At 49.6% G+C, this 15,413-nt stretch overlaps 1 protein-coding gene across 1 annotated transcript in view; it reads right to left on the bottom strand.

Moving 5' to 3' along the window:
- Nucleotides 1-14,931, bottom strand: part of LOC143995808 (uncharacterized) — a 69,369-nt gene extending 54,438 nt beyond the window's left edge. Inside the window, exons 1-2 of the mRNA XM_077490520.1 lie at nucleotides 14,763-14,931; nucleotides 8,444-8,610 (exon numbers count right to left, since the gene is read on the bottom strand). Of these exons, the coding sequence (XP_077346646.1) occupies nucleotides 8,444-8,610; nucleotides 14,763-14,914 (319 nt within the window). The 5' untranslated portion in view covers nucleotides 14,915-14,931. The remainder of the gene's footprint in view (nucleotides 1-8,443; nucleotides 8,611-14,762) is intronic.
- Nucleotides 14,932-15,413: the final 482 nt, after the last annotated feature.

The following is a 15,413-nucleotide window of genomic DNA, read 5'->3' as shown; positions in this document are numbered from 1 at the left end:
AGATCAGCGTCACTAGTTGCTAGGAAATGTTGTTTATACAGCATTTCCTCCATTCGGCCGCTCCGCGAGACGATCGCAGGGATGCCCGCGGCTATCGAGTCCGCGGGTCCCGCGACCGGACTCACGGGGGTCCCGACCAGCGCGGGAGCGCGCCGCCGGCGGCGCGCTCCCGGTGGCAGGGCGCCATCGAATATTGGACGTACCTGTACGCCAATATGCCTGCCCGTGCCATTCTGTCGACGTACATCGTCGTGCGCTGGTCGGGAAGTGGTTAAGGCTTACCTGTAGGTCCAAGAAATATCTCCTAAACCTACACGGTTTAGGAGATATTTGCTGAAAGACAGGCACCGCAGGCGCACTGAGCACGCTGCAGTTAACGGCGATATGCCGCAAGTGGCGGCTCCCGTGCGCATGCGCGGGAGTGACATCATCGCGGCTCCGTCGAATGACAGCACCGGAGCAGCGAGACCCACCAAGAAGATTGAGGCTCCGTATACACAAGGGGATAGCTGTGACTTTGCTGGCTCCTGTGTCAGGTAAGTGACACATAATGGGCTACTATGCGATGCGATGCGATGCATAGTAATCCATTATGCTTTACCTTTGCAGGGAATCAAAGAGGAAGTAAACCCATCAGGGTTTACTTCCTCTTTATTATGATAATATAAAGGCAGACATAATATATGTAGTGCAAATGAGAAATAGTGGCAATACATGGGCCACAAATGAGTACTTGTGTTAATACGTGGGTAAGGAGCAGTAGTGGTAATATAGGGGTATTTGGTGTCAGTCTTCACAATACATGGGCAATAAATGAGCAGTGGTGGGAATACATGATCTATAAAATACACAGGCAAAAACTGGAATTTCATCTACTCACCTGCAGTGGGGGGGGGGGGGGGGGGAATAAATATTTGATCCCCTGCAGATTTTGTAAGTTTGCCCCCTTTACAAAAAAAATGAAGGGTCTATCATTTTTTTTCATCAAGAAAGGGGATAAGGGAAAGGACATGGACCTTTGGGCCAGAGTGTCAACTGGCTAGGTCAACGGTAGGAGTTCCGACCCATCCAAAGTGAGGATGGAGTTCACCAATAGGGACCAATAAAGGATTAAGGGTGAGGAAAAATATCCTCAAAAAAAAAAAGGCGGGTCCGTACCTTCAAGAAGAGAGGTGGGAACACACAGAGTGATACGCTTTATATAATTGTCAGGTCACCTGAGACCGGGTGACAGATGCACTCCGTAGGAGTCGGAAGTGCACCGCTAGGTAGCGGACCTTAGGACTGACTGCTGCGGATTGTACCCAGGAAGATTCAGGACACAGGTCTACTGGATCACTAACACAGATCCCAATGGGAGCTGGAGCATAGATTCCCCAGGGCGCGGAGTCTAAGAGCCAGCAGGTGTTCGCCAGAGCCTCCAGTGGTGAGGATGGACTTTGCTGCAGTCTGGCTCCAGGTCGCGGCCTCTAGGGTCTCACAGCTCACACTCACAGTAGACTACAGAAGGAAGCAGCAGGCTGGAACGACAAGGATAGTAAGGGGATAAGGCAGAGGTCTGGGCAACTAGCAGACAGGAACAGAGTACACGCCATAGGTTCAGGGTCACAGGCAGACAGGGATGGTCAGGGATATGCCAAAAAGGTCAAGGTCACAAGCAGACAGGAATCGTTGAGAACACGCCAAGGTCAGTAACAGAGATAAACATAGAGCACACAGCAAGCAGGAAACAGGAAGCCAAACCCACAATGGTTGATCGGCACCGCTGGCTTGCAGTGCACAGGTTAATATAGGGTTCCCTGATAGGGCCTGGGGTGGAGCCATGCTTAGAGGAGAGGTTATAAAAACCACCAGGTGGAAGTGGCTGGCCTCTTAGTCTGAACACATGAGGAGAGGTAGGCAGACAGACAGAGGAAGATCACTGCATAACCATGACAATAATACACACAAAAACAATTGGTAAACATTCACAAAAGATGGCAAAAAGGTTTAAAATGACAACGTTGTCCTTCTAAAAACACGCACTCCCGGGATGCCAGCCATGCCACTTTCATCCATACAAGACTCTAAACAGGTTAGTGAAGATAACATGTGAGGAAGGGGTCTAGAGGTTTCTTGGGAAACCTACGGGGCACCTGTAACTGAATTCTAGGTGCCTACCTTGAGAACATCCAGGCCCACTTTATGCCCTTTATCATCACTATTCATTACAAAGGAGGAAATCCCTCGGTGGACCAGCGTACATATACAGCAGTGGACGTAGTATCCAGGTTCTGAGTTCCTGTGGTATTCACCAATTCAAAGCCTCTGCTGTCTATACAAATCCATCAATGGTGAGAAACATAAGGGCTCGAAACCTATAGTTTTTATAATAGGTGTATTTTAAATGATAGAGACAAAATATCAATCAAAAATCCAGAAAAAATACATGATACAAATGTTTTAAAGAGGAAGTAAACCCTGATGAGTTTACTTCCTCTTTCATTCCCTGCAAAGGTAAAGCATAATGGACTACTATGCATCGCATCGCATCGCATAGTAGTCCATTATGTGTCACTTACCTGACACAGGAGCCAGCGAAGTCACCGCTGTCCCCTGTAGTCCGGCGCATCCATCTTCTCGGTGGGTCTCGCTGCTGGCATGCGCACGGGAGCCGCCACTCACAGCATATCGCCGTTGACCGCGGCGCGTGCCTGTCTTTCGGCAAATATCTCCTAAACCGTGTAGGTTTAGGAGATATTTCTTGGACCTACAGGTAAGCCTTAATCTAGTCTTACCTGTAGGTCAAAGTTGGTTGTAAGGGTTTAGAACCACTTTAAGTGGCACGGTGTTTGCCCACCTAATGCCAAAATGCCCATGAATGATGTTGTATTGCGCATGCGCTGCCAGTTTGAATCCTATGTATTAAATGAAATATACAAAAGTGTAGCGCTGAGAAAGACACCGTATAGGTGCGTAAAAATAAATGTCGATAAAATGCTGTAAACAGAAATCAATAGACAAAACAATAATAATTATAGCACATAAAAGTCCAATCACTGAGTGAAGAAGTGTGAGAAAACTTCATAGGGCATATGTCCGATGAGAAGACTGTTGTTCATTCCAAGTGATGAAATGGTGCAAACAAAGAAGTAGCTGCAAAGCACATTCAAAATGAGGATAGGCATTCGTCTGATGGAAAATTGTAGATAAATACTGTAGAAAATTGTAGATAAATACCAGACAAGGTGGACCCACCTATCGTACGACAGTGGGTCAATCAGGCTTGTATTGGCCAAGGGCCAGATGGTCATTGAAGGAACCAACTTTGATGTAGATAGAACCTTTAGAGGAATCGCTCTGAATCCAGACGTTCGATCAGTCAACAGGAGTGAATCCCGGTGTGGCACTACCAGATATCCAGAGCCCAAAGGCATCCTCCAAGTAGATATTCGTTGGATCTCAAGTTTGAACACCAGAACCAGCGACAAAATGGTACTTCATCTTATTGGAACCATAATGTGAAGAAAAAAGTCTCCATATGGTGCAGGTCAAAAAATAAAGATGTTTAATCTTGATAAAAATATACAAATATCTGTTGGAGATGACTGCTAAAATGTGAGTACAGGCAAAGTAAAAGCAATGTGGGTAATGATCCCGACGCGTTTCGACCTAATGGCCTTCAAATGGGGCATGCGCTGCCAGTGTGAATCCCATGTATTGCCACAATTGTCTGTGTCCCCCCCACCTTCCTTCATGTATGTAAATGTGCTGCAGGGCATTTTCAGGTTTCCATCACAAGGTGCTGTGATGTTTTTCAGCAAGCTACGTAATGCATCCTTGCTGGCTCCTCTCACCAGGCATGATCTGCCTGCACTGCATAGAGAAGCACAGAGCCCCCTTTCTGCCATTATGCATGTTCCATAATGGCGGCGTTGGAAAGGGAGTGGGTGGAGCCACTAAAGAGGGGACTGAAGTTCTTCCCCTTGAAGCACCCTCATCCCTAATGCAAGCAGTTGGTTGATTCTTGGGAGGAGTTATGCAAATATCAAAATGCCTTGATGGGTGGGTGTCAGTGTGGAGGAGTGGGCTTTCCTAGGCAGGCTGTATTTGCATATGGGGGTAATGCTGAGCCCTTCTTGATCGAAAGAGCTGAAATCCAATGAATGAAAGGGGGTGGGCCAGGGACAGTCAGGCGGGGATGAGTGTCTCTGGCTTGCCGATTTGATGATGTCGCTAGATGATGCTGGACGTCCTCCAACCAGGAAATGAGGCGGGCTTTATCAGATTTGCTGCAGGTTTCTAATGTACATTGTAAGAAGCTCACAGTGTGCGGTGAAATCAGAGTAAGCAAGCCATTTCAGTCCAGAGTCCCAGGCTCACTGAATTCCCAGGTACACCCATTGCTTGCACCCAACTTTGTTTGCAGTTCTACTTTAACCTAATTCTCATTCTGCAACAGGATTTCCAGGTTAAAAAGTTTGACTTGTCGTGACATTAAAACTTATGGCTACTTTCATGGCCTGACTGGCGCCAATCGCGCCAGTCTAGGGAAATGCGTGGGGGCGGGTTGGGGCACACGTGGGACCCTGCCCCAGCTGTCTGTTGGTAGTAAGATGCTCCGACATTAAAAGAATGAGAGCAGCCCTGTTCCCGCAGAGATCCCGGCGATTTAGGAGTCCCAGATCGAGACGCTGTGCCAGGCGGATAAGTGGAGCGAAGCTGACCTTCCTCGGAGCCTTGGGGGGGGGGGGGGGGGCACTTTTCTGGAAAGCTTGGAGGCTCTCGCTGAATTCCACCGCGCTGCCACCTCAATTATTTATAAGACAGACATATGGTGAACAAGACGTGAGCCGCGCGCTCCCAGCGCAGGAGCCGACGGTCCGCTCTCTCGAGGTGAAGTCAAACTTAGAGGTGAACTCCAAAGAAATCTCAAACTGTGTCTTATTTCTTATTTATGGGTCTATGAGGGGTGAGAGCCGAGGCCTCCGATTCCTTCATAAAGTAAAAGGACATATTCTATGTGATATGGAAAGGAGCGTCTGTCACCGGGAAGAGCGCCATAAGGGCCCCCGCTCACCTCCACCTCCCCTATGGAGGCTTTGATTAACCCCTTCCCCACCAGCGATACACAGAGGTGGACCTTATTCCATGCTGCCACATAGATGCTCCCCTGTTTTCTACGTGGGACCGCGCTTAATCGGCCCACCCCCTGCACTGTGACCGTGCTGTCGTTGATAGCCCCTGATGCCCACAATAGCTCCTCAGGCATTAAAGTGGAACTAAAGGCACTTCCTCTCTAACAGTCCAGGTACCTCCCCGGCGTCGGCATCTTCTTCCCCAATGACGATCTTGGCATCTCCATTGGAACTAAAGTCACCTCCTCTCTAACAGTCCAGGTTCCTCCCCGGCGTCGGCATCTTCTTCCCCAGTGAGGGTCTTCGGCATCTCCATTGGAACTAAAGGCACCTCCTCTCTAACAGTCCAGGTTCCTCCCCGGTGTTGGCATCTTCTTCCCCAGTGACGGTCTTCGGCATCTCCATTGGAACTAAAGGCACCTCCTCTCTAACAGTCCAGGTTCCTCACCGGAGTCGGCATCTTCTTCGGCATCTCCATTGGAACTAAAGGCACCTCTTCTCTAGCAATCCAGGTTCCTCACCGGCATCGGCATCTCCATTGGAACTAAAGGCACCTCTTCTCTAACAGTCCAGGTTCCTCCCCGGCATCGGCATTCTCTTCCCCAGTGCCGGTCTTCGGCATCTCCATTGGCTGGTGTGAGCTGATGTTCCTCCTAGGCAGAAGTCAGTCATCACAGCACACAAGGACCATGTCGACACTGTAAGCTGAGCTGCCCATGTGCAGTCTGTAGTAAAAAATAAAAAAACCTTTAAAACAAACAGTCACCCCCCCCCCCCCACCCCCCGGTAGCTCCTGGTCACAGAGTCGGGAGCTGGTAGGACTGGCTACCTAGTCACATGATCACAGTGACAGCCAATTCATGTGATCAGGAAGCCCACAGACACACCTCAGACATTAACCCCTTCCTGCACTCCTTCTGTTGGCTCTTTAACTGGGTCTTCCTGATCACAGCGATTGGCTGTCACGGTGGTCACATGATTAGGAGTCCATCTCTCCGACTGGGAGCTATCTGACAGTTTGGTTACTGTGATGGGATCGCATTCTCAGCACAGAAACCCTGGCCGCCATATGCAGGGTGTGCGAGTGTCAGGGTGTATCCTACTTGCCGTCGCACATATACATTCCATGCACTCCGAATGGAAACAAACATCTACAGGAATCGCTTCGCTGTCTAACTATAAAGGTGTACATGAACCCCAACAATAAACTTATTTTCTCCCTTTAGGTTTATGAAAGTGGTTATAAAGCCTAAACATGTTTTACCTTAATGCATTCTTTGCATTCAAATGATCACTTTGTAAAACAATCCATTCAGTTTAACCCCTCCATGCCGGCGCTATAGCCGAATGACACGTACAGCGCGGGCTTACTTTGCTGGGAGGGCATCTATTGGCGTCCTCCCGTGATTGTGCTGCCCACTCGCCACTGGTGGCTCGCTCTGTGATCGCCAAGTTCTTAGGACTCTGCTGATCACAGATCTGGGTAAGGGGCCAATCACAGCGGCCCTTTACCATGTATTTCAGTTGTGTCCAATATCACAGATGTAAACACAAGCAGGTTATCAGCTTTTCTTGTGGTCAGTGCGAGGCGATAAGAAGAAAGACGATAACCAGTGTCCTGATTATCAGCACAAGCCCAACAGTGCCCACCAGTGCTGCCAGTGTCCATCAGTGCTGCTTATCAGTGTCCATCAGTGCTGCTTATCAGTGCCCATCAGTGTTGCCTATCAGTGCCTCCTCTTCAGTGTCACCTATCAGTGACCATCAGTGTTGCCTATCACTGCCACCTATAAGTGTCTCCTCATCAGTGTCACCTATCAGTGCCGCCCATCAGCGCCACCTACAGAGTCCATCGGCGCCGCCTATCAGAGTCCATCGGCGCCGCCTATCAGAGTCCATCGGCGCCGTCTATCAGAGTCCATCGGCGCCGCCTATCAGAGTCCATCGGCGCCGCCTATCAGAGTCCATCGGCGCCGCCTATCAGAGTCCATCGGCGCCGCCTATCAGAGTCCATCGGCGCCGCCTATCAGAGTCCATCGGCGCCGCCTATCAGAGTCCATCGGCGCCGCCTATCAGAGTCCATCGGCGCCGCCTATCAGAGTCCATCGGCGCCGCCTATCAGAGTCCATCGGCGCCGCCTATCAGAGCCCATCAGCGCCGCCTATTAGAGCCCATCAGCGCCGCCTATTAGAGACCATCAGTGTTACCTATCAGAGCCCATCAGTTTCGCCTATCAGAGCCCTTCAGCGCCGACCTATCAGAGCCCATTAGCGCCGCCTATCAGTGCAGCCCTCATCAGTGCCACCTATCAGTGCAGCCTTCATCAGTGCCACCTATCAGTGCAGCCTTCATCAGTGCCACCTATCAGTGCAGCCTTCATCAGTGCCACCTATCAGTGCAGCCTTCATTAGTGCCACCTATCAGTGCAGCCTTCATTAGTGCCACCTATCAGTGCAGCCTTCATCAGTGCCACCTATCAGTGCAGCCTTCATCAGTGCCACCTATCAGTGCAGCCTTCATCAGTGCCACCTATCAGTGCAGCCTTCATTAGTGCCACCTATCAGTGCAGCCTTCATTAGTGCCACCTATCAGTGCAGCCTCATCAGCGCACATCAGTGCAGCCTCATCAGCGCACATCAGTGCAGCCTCATCAGCGCACATCAGTGAAGGAGAAAAATTATCACTTTGCAAAATTTTATAACAAACTATGACTTTTTATTTTTTCGCAATTTTTGGTCTTTTTTCGTTTGTTTAGCAGAAAATAAAAAACCCAGAGGTGATTAAATAACACCAAAGAAAAGATCTATTTGTGTGAAAAAAAAATTCATTTGGGTAAGCTGAACACTTATCTGGGTGGGGGGGGGGGGGGGGGGGAAGTGCCCAGTAGGCAAGTGAAGTGGTTAAAATAAAAATGAAAGGTAAAATATTTGTGTATAGATATAAAAAAAACTGTATAAATAAGTTTTCCCTTTTTTATGAGTGATCACATTCCCTCTGTTCTCAACTGCATAAAGCTGGGGGAGGGGAAGAGTAGCACACTGGTCTTCCGAAGTAAATGGCTGTGCAGAGGGGGAGCGTCAGGACAAGTCTGATCATTGGCGGTGAGCAGGCTGAGCTCCCAGCATAGCATAGAGAACTGCCCACGCTGTGCTCTCAAGCCTAGTGTGGACAGTTTTTGATAGGAAAGCAGAGAGACTGGCAGAAACACCAGGGATTTCACACAAAGGAAGCAATACAAAGAGAACAGGAGACTTTTTACATGGTACAACAGTTAATGTTGTGAAAGGAGGATGATAGATAACTGTAGAGTTCGGAGAGGCCGTTACCTGTGTCCTCGGCGGGTTTCCTCCTTCCAGAAGGGGGCGTAGATTCACTGCTATGGGAAGAGCTCAGGGAGATGAATGAAGGACAACTGATCAGCCCTCTGCAGTCATCAGAATGCCGATCATCACAGGAAGAAACATTACCAGGACCCTCCGCTGATTGCTGGTCTCTGCAGGAAATAAACACAGACATTGGGGAAGACACATTATTATTATTTTGCACACTTCCAACACAGGGGTGGCTTTCTTTACTACCAAGTTCATCAAACCACTGAGATGCCTTTTAGACATTTAGAAAACATTTTCTAAGCCCTTTACAGAATAACAAAAAAATCTTATAAGGCGTGCCTCTAAACCAGTTATGGCCAACTTACCAAATATAGGGGCCTCAAGTGCAGCCCCTGATGTCACCAAAAGGCCACAGAAAACGATCATAGACTGAAGACATGCTACAGGAGATGGCCAGAGACTGCAGACCTACTACAGGAGATGGCCAGAGACTGCAGACATAGTACACGAGATGGCCAGAGATTGCAGACATACTACAGGAGATGGTCAGAGACTGCAGACATAGTAAAGGAGATGGCCAGAGACTGCAGACATAGTAAAGGAGATGGCCAGAGACTGCAGACATAGTAAAGGAGATGGCCAGAGACTGCAGACATAGTAAAGGAGATGGCCAGAGACTGCAGACATAGTAAAGGAGATGGCCAGAGACTGCAGACATAGTAAAGGAGATGGCCAGAGACTGCAGACATAGTAAAGGAGATGGCCAGAGACTGCAGACATAGTACAGGAGATGGTCAGAGACTGCAGACCTACTACAGGAGATGGTCAGAGACTGCAGACCTACTACAGGAGATGGTCAGAGACTGCAGACCTACTACAGGAGATGGTCAGAGACTGCAGACATAGTACAGGAGATGGTCAGAGACTGCAGACCTACTACAGGAGATGGTCAGAGACTGCAGACCTACTACAGGACATGGCCAGAGACTGCAGACCTGCTACAGGAGATGGGCAGAGACTGCAGACATACTACAGGAGATGGCCAGAGACTGCAGACATAGTACACGAGATGGCCAGAGACTGCAGACATACTACAGGAGATGGCCAGAGACTGCAGACATAGTAAAGGAGATGGCCAGAGACTGCAGACATAGTAAAGGAGATGGCCAGAGACTGCAGACATAGTAAAGGAGATGGCCAGAGACTGCAGACATAGTAAAGGAGATGGCCAGAGACTGCAGACATAGTAAAGGAGATGGCCAGAGACTGCAGACATACTATGGGAGATGGTCAGAGACTGCAGACATACTACAGGAGATGGTCAGAGACTGCAGACCTACTACAGGAGATGGTCAGAGACTGCAGACCTACTACAGGAGATGGTCAGAGACTGCAGACATAGTAAAGGAGATGGCCAGAGACTGCAGACATAGTAAAGGAGATGGCCAGAGACTGCAGACATAGTAAAGGAGATGGCCAGAGACTGCAGACCTACTACAGGACATGGCCAGAGACTGCAGACCTACTACAGGACATGGCCAGAGACTGCAGACCTACTACACGAGATGGCCAGAGACTGCAGACCTGCTACACGAGATGGCCAGAGACTGCAGACCTGCTACAGGAGATGGCCAGAGACTGCAGACATACTACAGGAGATGGCCAGAGACTGCAGACATAGTACACGAGATGGCCAGAGACTGCAGACATACTACAGGAGATGGCCAGAGACTGCAGACATAGTAAAGGAGATGGCCAGAGACTGCAGACATAGTAAAGGAGATGGCCAGAGACTGCAGACATAGTAAAGGAGATGGCCAGAGACTGCAGACATAGTAAAGGAGATGGCCAGAGACTGCAGACATACTATGGGAGATGGTCAGAGACTGCAGACATACTACAGGAGATGGTCAGAGACTGCAGACATACTACAGGAGATGGTCAGAGACTGCAGACCTACTACAGGAGATGGTCAGAGACTGCAGACCTACTACAGGAGATGGTCAGAGACTGCAGACCTACTACAGGACATGGCCAGAGACTGAATACCTACTACAGGAGATGGTCAGAGACTGCAGACATAGTAAAGGAGATGGCCAGAGACTGCAGACATAGTAAAGGAGATGGCCAGAGACTGCAGACCTACTACAGGACATGGCCAGAGACTGCAGACCTACTACAGGACATGGCCAGAGACTGCAGACCTACTACAGGACATGGCCAGAGACTGCAGACCTACTACACGAGATGGCCAGAGACTGCAGACCTGCTACACGAGATGGCCAGAGACTGCAGACCTGCTACAGGAGATGGCCAGAGACTGCAGACATACTACAGGAGATGGTCAGAGACTGCAGACATAGTAAAGGAGATGGCCAGAGACTGCAGACATAGTAAAGGAGATGGCCAGAGACTGCAGACATACTATGGGAGATGGCCAGAGACTGCAGACCTACCACAGGAGATGGTCAGAGACTGAAGATCTACTACAGGAGATGGTCAGAGACTGCAGACATAGTAAAGGAGATGGCCAGAGACTGCAGACATAGTAAAGGAGATGGCCAGAGACTGCAGACCTACTACAGGACATGGCCAGAGACTGCAGACCTACTACAGGAGATGGCCAGAGACAGCAGACCTACTACAGGACATGGCCAGAGACTGCAGACCTACTACAGGACATGGCCAGAGACTGCAGACCTACTACAGGAGATGGTCAGAGACTGCAGACATAATACACGAGATGGCCAGAGACTGCAGACATAGTACACGAGATGGCCAGAGACTGAAGACATAGTACACGAGATGGCCAGAGACTGCAGACATAGTACACGAGATGGCCAGAGACTGCAGACATAGTACACGAGATGGCCAGAGACTGCAGACATAGTACACGAGATGGCCAGAGACTGCAGACATAGTACATGAGATGGCCAGAGACTGCAGACATAGTACACGAGATGGCCAGAGACTGCAGACATAGTACACGAGATGGCCAGAGACTGCAGACATAGTACAGGAGATGGCCAGAGACTGCAGACATAGTACAGGAGATGGCCAGAGACTGCAGACATAGTAAAGGAGATGGCCAGAGACTGCAGACATACTACAGGAGATGGTCAGAGACTGCAGACCTACTACAGGAGATGGCCAGAGACTGCAGACATAGTAAAGGAGATGGCCAGAGACTGCAGACATACTACAGGAGATGGTCAGAGACTGCAGACCTACTACAGGAGATGGCCAGAGACTGCAGACATAGTAAAGGAGATGGCCAGAGACTGCAGACATAGTAAAGGAGATGGCCAGAGACTGCAGACATACTACAGGAGATGGCCAGAGACTGCAGACATACTATGGGAGATGGCCAGAGACTGCAGACATACTATGGGAGATGGTCAGAGACTGCAGACATACTACAGGAGATGGTCAGAGACTGCAGACCTACTACAGGAGATGGCCAGAGACTGCAGACATAGTAAAGGAGATGGCCAGAGACTGCAGACATACTACAGGAGATGGCCAGAGACTGCAGACATACTATGGGAGATGGCCAGAGACTGCAGACATACTATGGGAGATGGTCAGAGACTATGGACATTCCTTATATAGGACACATAACTTAGGTATATACTTTAGGCAAACTAAACCGCACCTCCCATCCTGACCATGTCACTCCTTCAAAAAATCCCACAGCAGCCACTGGTCAAATGATCTCAGGTAAAGGGAAGCATCAGATAATAAGAAGGAGCTCTCGACTGGCCAGCTCTGGCCAAACTAATGCCATTTAAACTAAAGACATGGTCCAATGGCATATAATCATGTGAGTGGTAGCAGGGGGAGCACAGAACAGAAAAACACCACCCCCATAATTTAGTACTTTAAATTTCTCAGAATGTGGCAGGTTAATTTGGCTAGAGGATTCATTTAGGATGGCGAACTGTTACCTTCCAGAGAACAGATGATGAGACACCTGACACGTAGCAGTACACTACTAGGACTGTTTCAGTCTTCTGTGAGTGGACTCCATGTTCTCTGGAAGCAGCCTAATGGGCCGTACACACACGGTCGGATCTTCCAACAACAAATGTTCGATGCAAGCTTGTCGGAAATTCCGACCGTGTGTATGCTCCATTGGACATTTGCTGTCGGAATTTCCGACAACTGTTTGAGAGCAGGTTCTCAAAAAGAAGTCTTCTTGTCGGAAATTCTGAGCGTGTGTACACAAATTCCAATGCACAAAAGTCCACGCGTGCTCGGGATCAAGCAGAGGCGCCGCATTGGCTATAGAACTTCATTTTTCTTGGCTCGTTGTACTTGTTGTGAGTCACCGCGTTCTTGACGTTTCGGAATTTTCGACAACATTTGTGTGACCGTGTGTATGCAAGACAAGTTTCAGCCAACATCCGTCAGAAAAAAAATCAACGGTTTTGTTGTCGGAATGTCCAATCGTGTGTACATAGCACTGGTCCAGGGGCGGACTGACCAATGGGCCACGCGGACACTGCCTGAGGGCCCCATGCCACTAGGGGGCCCCATCAGGGTTGCCAGCCTCAGTAAAACCATAGACAGTATGTAAAAATTTGTGTTTTTTTTTTTTACATCTGTCTCTGAAATGTCCCTTACCGACATCCTTTTGGTCTAAAAATCCCGAGATTATAGCTGCCCCACCTCTCCAGTACCTTCTCAGCCAATAGAAACACGTCTGTGTATACTGTGTGATTGTATACTGTGTGTGTGTGTTTGTGTATACTGTGTGGCCCCATAATCTCTGATTGCCTGGGGGCCCCATAATCTTCTATTGTCCGGGGGCCCCATGAGTTGTCAGTCCATCCATGCATTGGTCTTCTCTGGGACGTGACCCAAGTTTTCTCTGGGAACAGCCTCAATCTTCTCTGGGAATGGCCTTAGCTTTCTTTGGGAATGGACTCAGTCTTCTCTTACATAGTCTGGCTGAAAAAAGTCCATCTAGTTCAACCAGTCTTCGAAGACACCTTCCTCGGCCTGCTTGGAACACCTTCCTCCGTCTTTCCCGAAACGCCTTCCTCCGTCGCCTCGAAAACGCCTTCCTCCGTCGCCTCGAAACGCCTTCCTCCGTCGCCTCAAAACGCCTTCCTCCGTCGCCTCAAAACGCCTTCCTCCGTCGCCTCAAAACGCCTTCCTCCGTCGCCTCAAAACGCCTTCCTCCGTCGCCTCAAAACGCCTTCCTCCGTCGCCTCAAAACGCCTTCCTCCGTCGCCTCAAAACGCCTTCCTCCGTCGCCTCGGAAACGCCTTCCTCCGTCGCCTCGGAAACGCCTTCCTCCGTCGCCTCGGAAACGCCTTCCTCCGTCTTCTCGGAAACGCCTTCCTCAGTCTTCTCGGAAACGCCTTCCTCCGTCTTCTCGGAAACGCCTTCCTCCGTCTTCTCGGAAACGCCTTCCTCCGTCTTCTCGGAAACGCCTTCCTCCGTCTTCTCGGAAACGCCTTCCTCCGTCTTCTCGGAAACGCCTTCCTCCGTCTTCTCGGAAACGCCTTCCTCCGTCTTCTCGGAAACGCCTTCCTCCGTCTTCTCGAAAACGCCTTCCTCCGTCTTCTCGAAAACGCCTTCCTCCGTCTTCTCGAAAACGCCTTCCTCCGTCTTCTCGAAAACGCCTTCCTCCGTCTTCTCGAAAACGCCTTCCTCCGTCTTCTCGAAAACGCCTTCCTCCGTCTTCTCGAAAACGCCTTCCTCCGTCTTCTCGAAAACGCCTTCCTCCGTCTTCTCGAAAACGCCTTCCTCCGTCTTCTCGAAAACGCCTTCCTCCGTCTTCTCGAAACGCCTTCCTCCGTCTTCTCGAAACGCCTTCCTCCGTCTTCTCGAAACGCCTTCTTCCGTCTTCTCGAAACGCCTTCCTCCGTCTCCTCGAAACGCCTTCCTCCGTCTCCTCGAAAACGCCTTCCTCCGTCTTCTCGGAAACGCCTTCCTCCGTCTTCTCGGAAACGCCTTCCTCCGTCTTCTCGGAAACGCCTTCCTCCGTCTTCTCGAAAACGCCTTCCTCCGTCTTCTCGAAACGCCTTCCTCCGTCTTCTCGAAACGCCTTCCTCCGTCTTCACGAAAACGCCTTCCTCCGTCTTCTCGAAACGCCTTCCTCCGTCTTCTCGAAACGCCTTCCTCCGTCTTCTCGAAACGCCTTCCTCCGTCTTCCTGGGACACCTGCCTCAGTCAGCCAATGAACAGCTGACACTAGTGGTCTCGTACCCAAATGTCCCCAAATGGTTTCACCATCATCACCCGACATTTCACAATGAATACCTAGATTTGATAAGTGGGGTCATCAGTTTTCTTTTCTTACCCAGAATCCTCCTTTGATTTCCTCCTTTGCTTAGAACTTAGCGGCGGGTGCTCTGGCGTTTGGCTTTCTGTTCGCCTCTTCTTTTGGCGGTGCTGCAATTTGCACTTGGTTCCATCTGGACAGGTGCCGTTCCGGGCGTAGTGCGGGCACATCAATGTGTGCTTCTTCTTACACTGCGGGGAAACAGACACGATTACTGCTAATAGGGGAAATCATCATGCAGGATGAGTACAAAGGGCACACTTCACTCACTTCTGATGTTTGATAAATACTTCCTAAAACATTTGCTAAGATACAATGTTCAACCCTACAGTCCAACATTGCCCTAGAACATGGGCAATCGTTCACTTATTGAAATTCTCACTAGCTCCTCACTTATAGAGCTCAGTAGCTCAAGCTGAAATGTACACAGATGCATGTGTCAGGACAGTGACTCATCCCCTTCTAGAGCTGTTACTCCTCCCACTCCAGGTCCGTGGTCCCTCCTCTTCCTTTGTACAGTTCTATCAGAGATTTCACTAAATTTCACTAAATTGGCAGAATGGTAATAACTTTAGCAAACCCATAGTGCTATACTTTATGTGTGGAACCTCCTCGAAATGAACATTTGGTGAAGACCCTTTTTTGTCCCACCATGACTGTGCCCTGTGG

Source organism: Lithobates pipiens, unplaced genomic scaffold (genome assembly GCF_037356315.1).
Source record: "Lithobates pipiens isolate NorthernLeopardFrog02 unplaced genomic scaffold, aLitPip1_a1.2 Scaffold_19, whole genome shotgun sequence".
In the NCBI taxonomy this organism is placed as follows: domain Eukaryota; kingdom Metazoa; phylum Chordata; class Amphibia; order Anura; family Ranidae; genus Lithobates; species Lithobates pipiens.
This window is presented reverse-complemented; position numbering and strand designations above follow the sequence as displayed.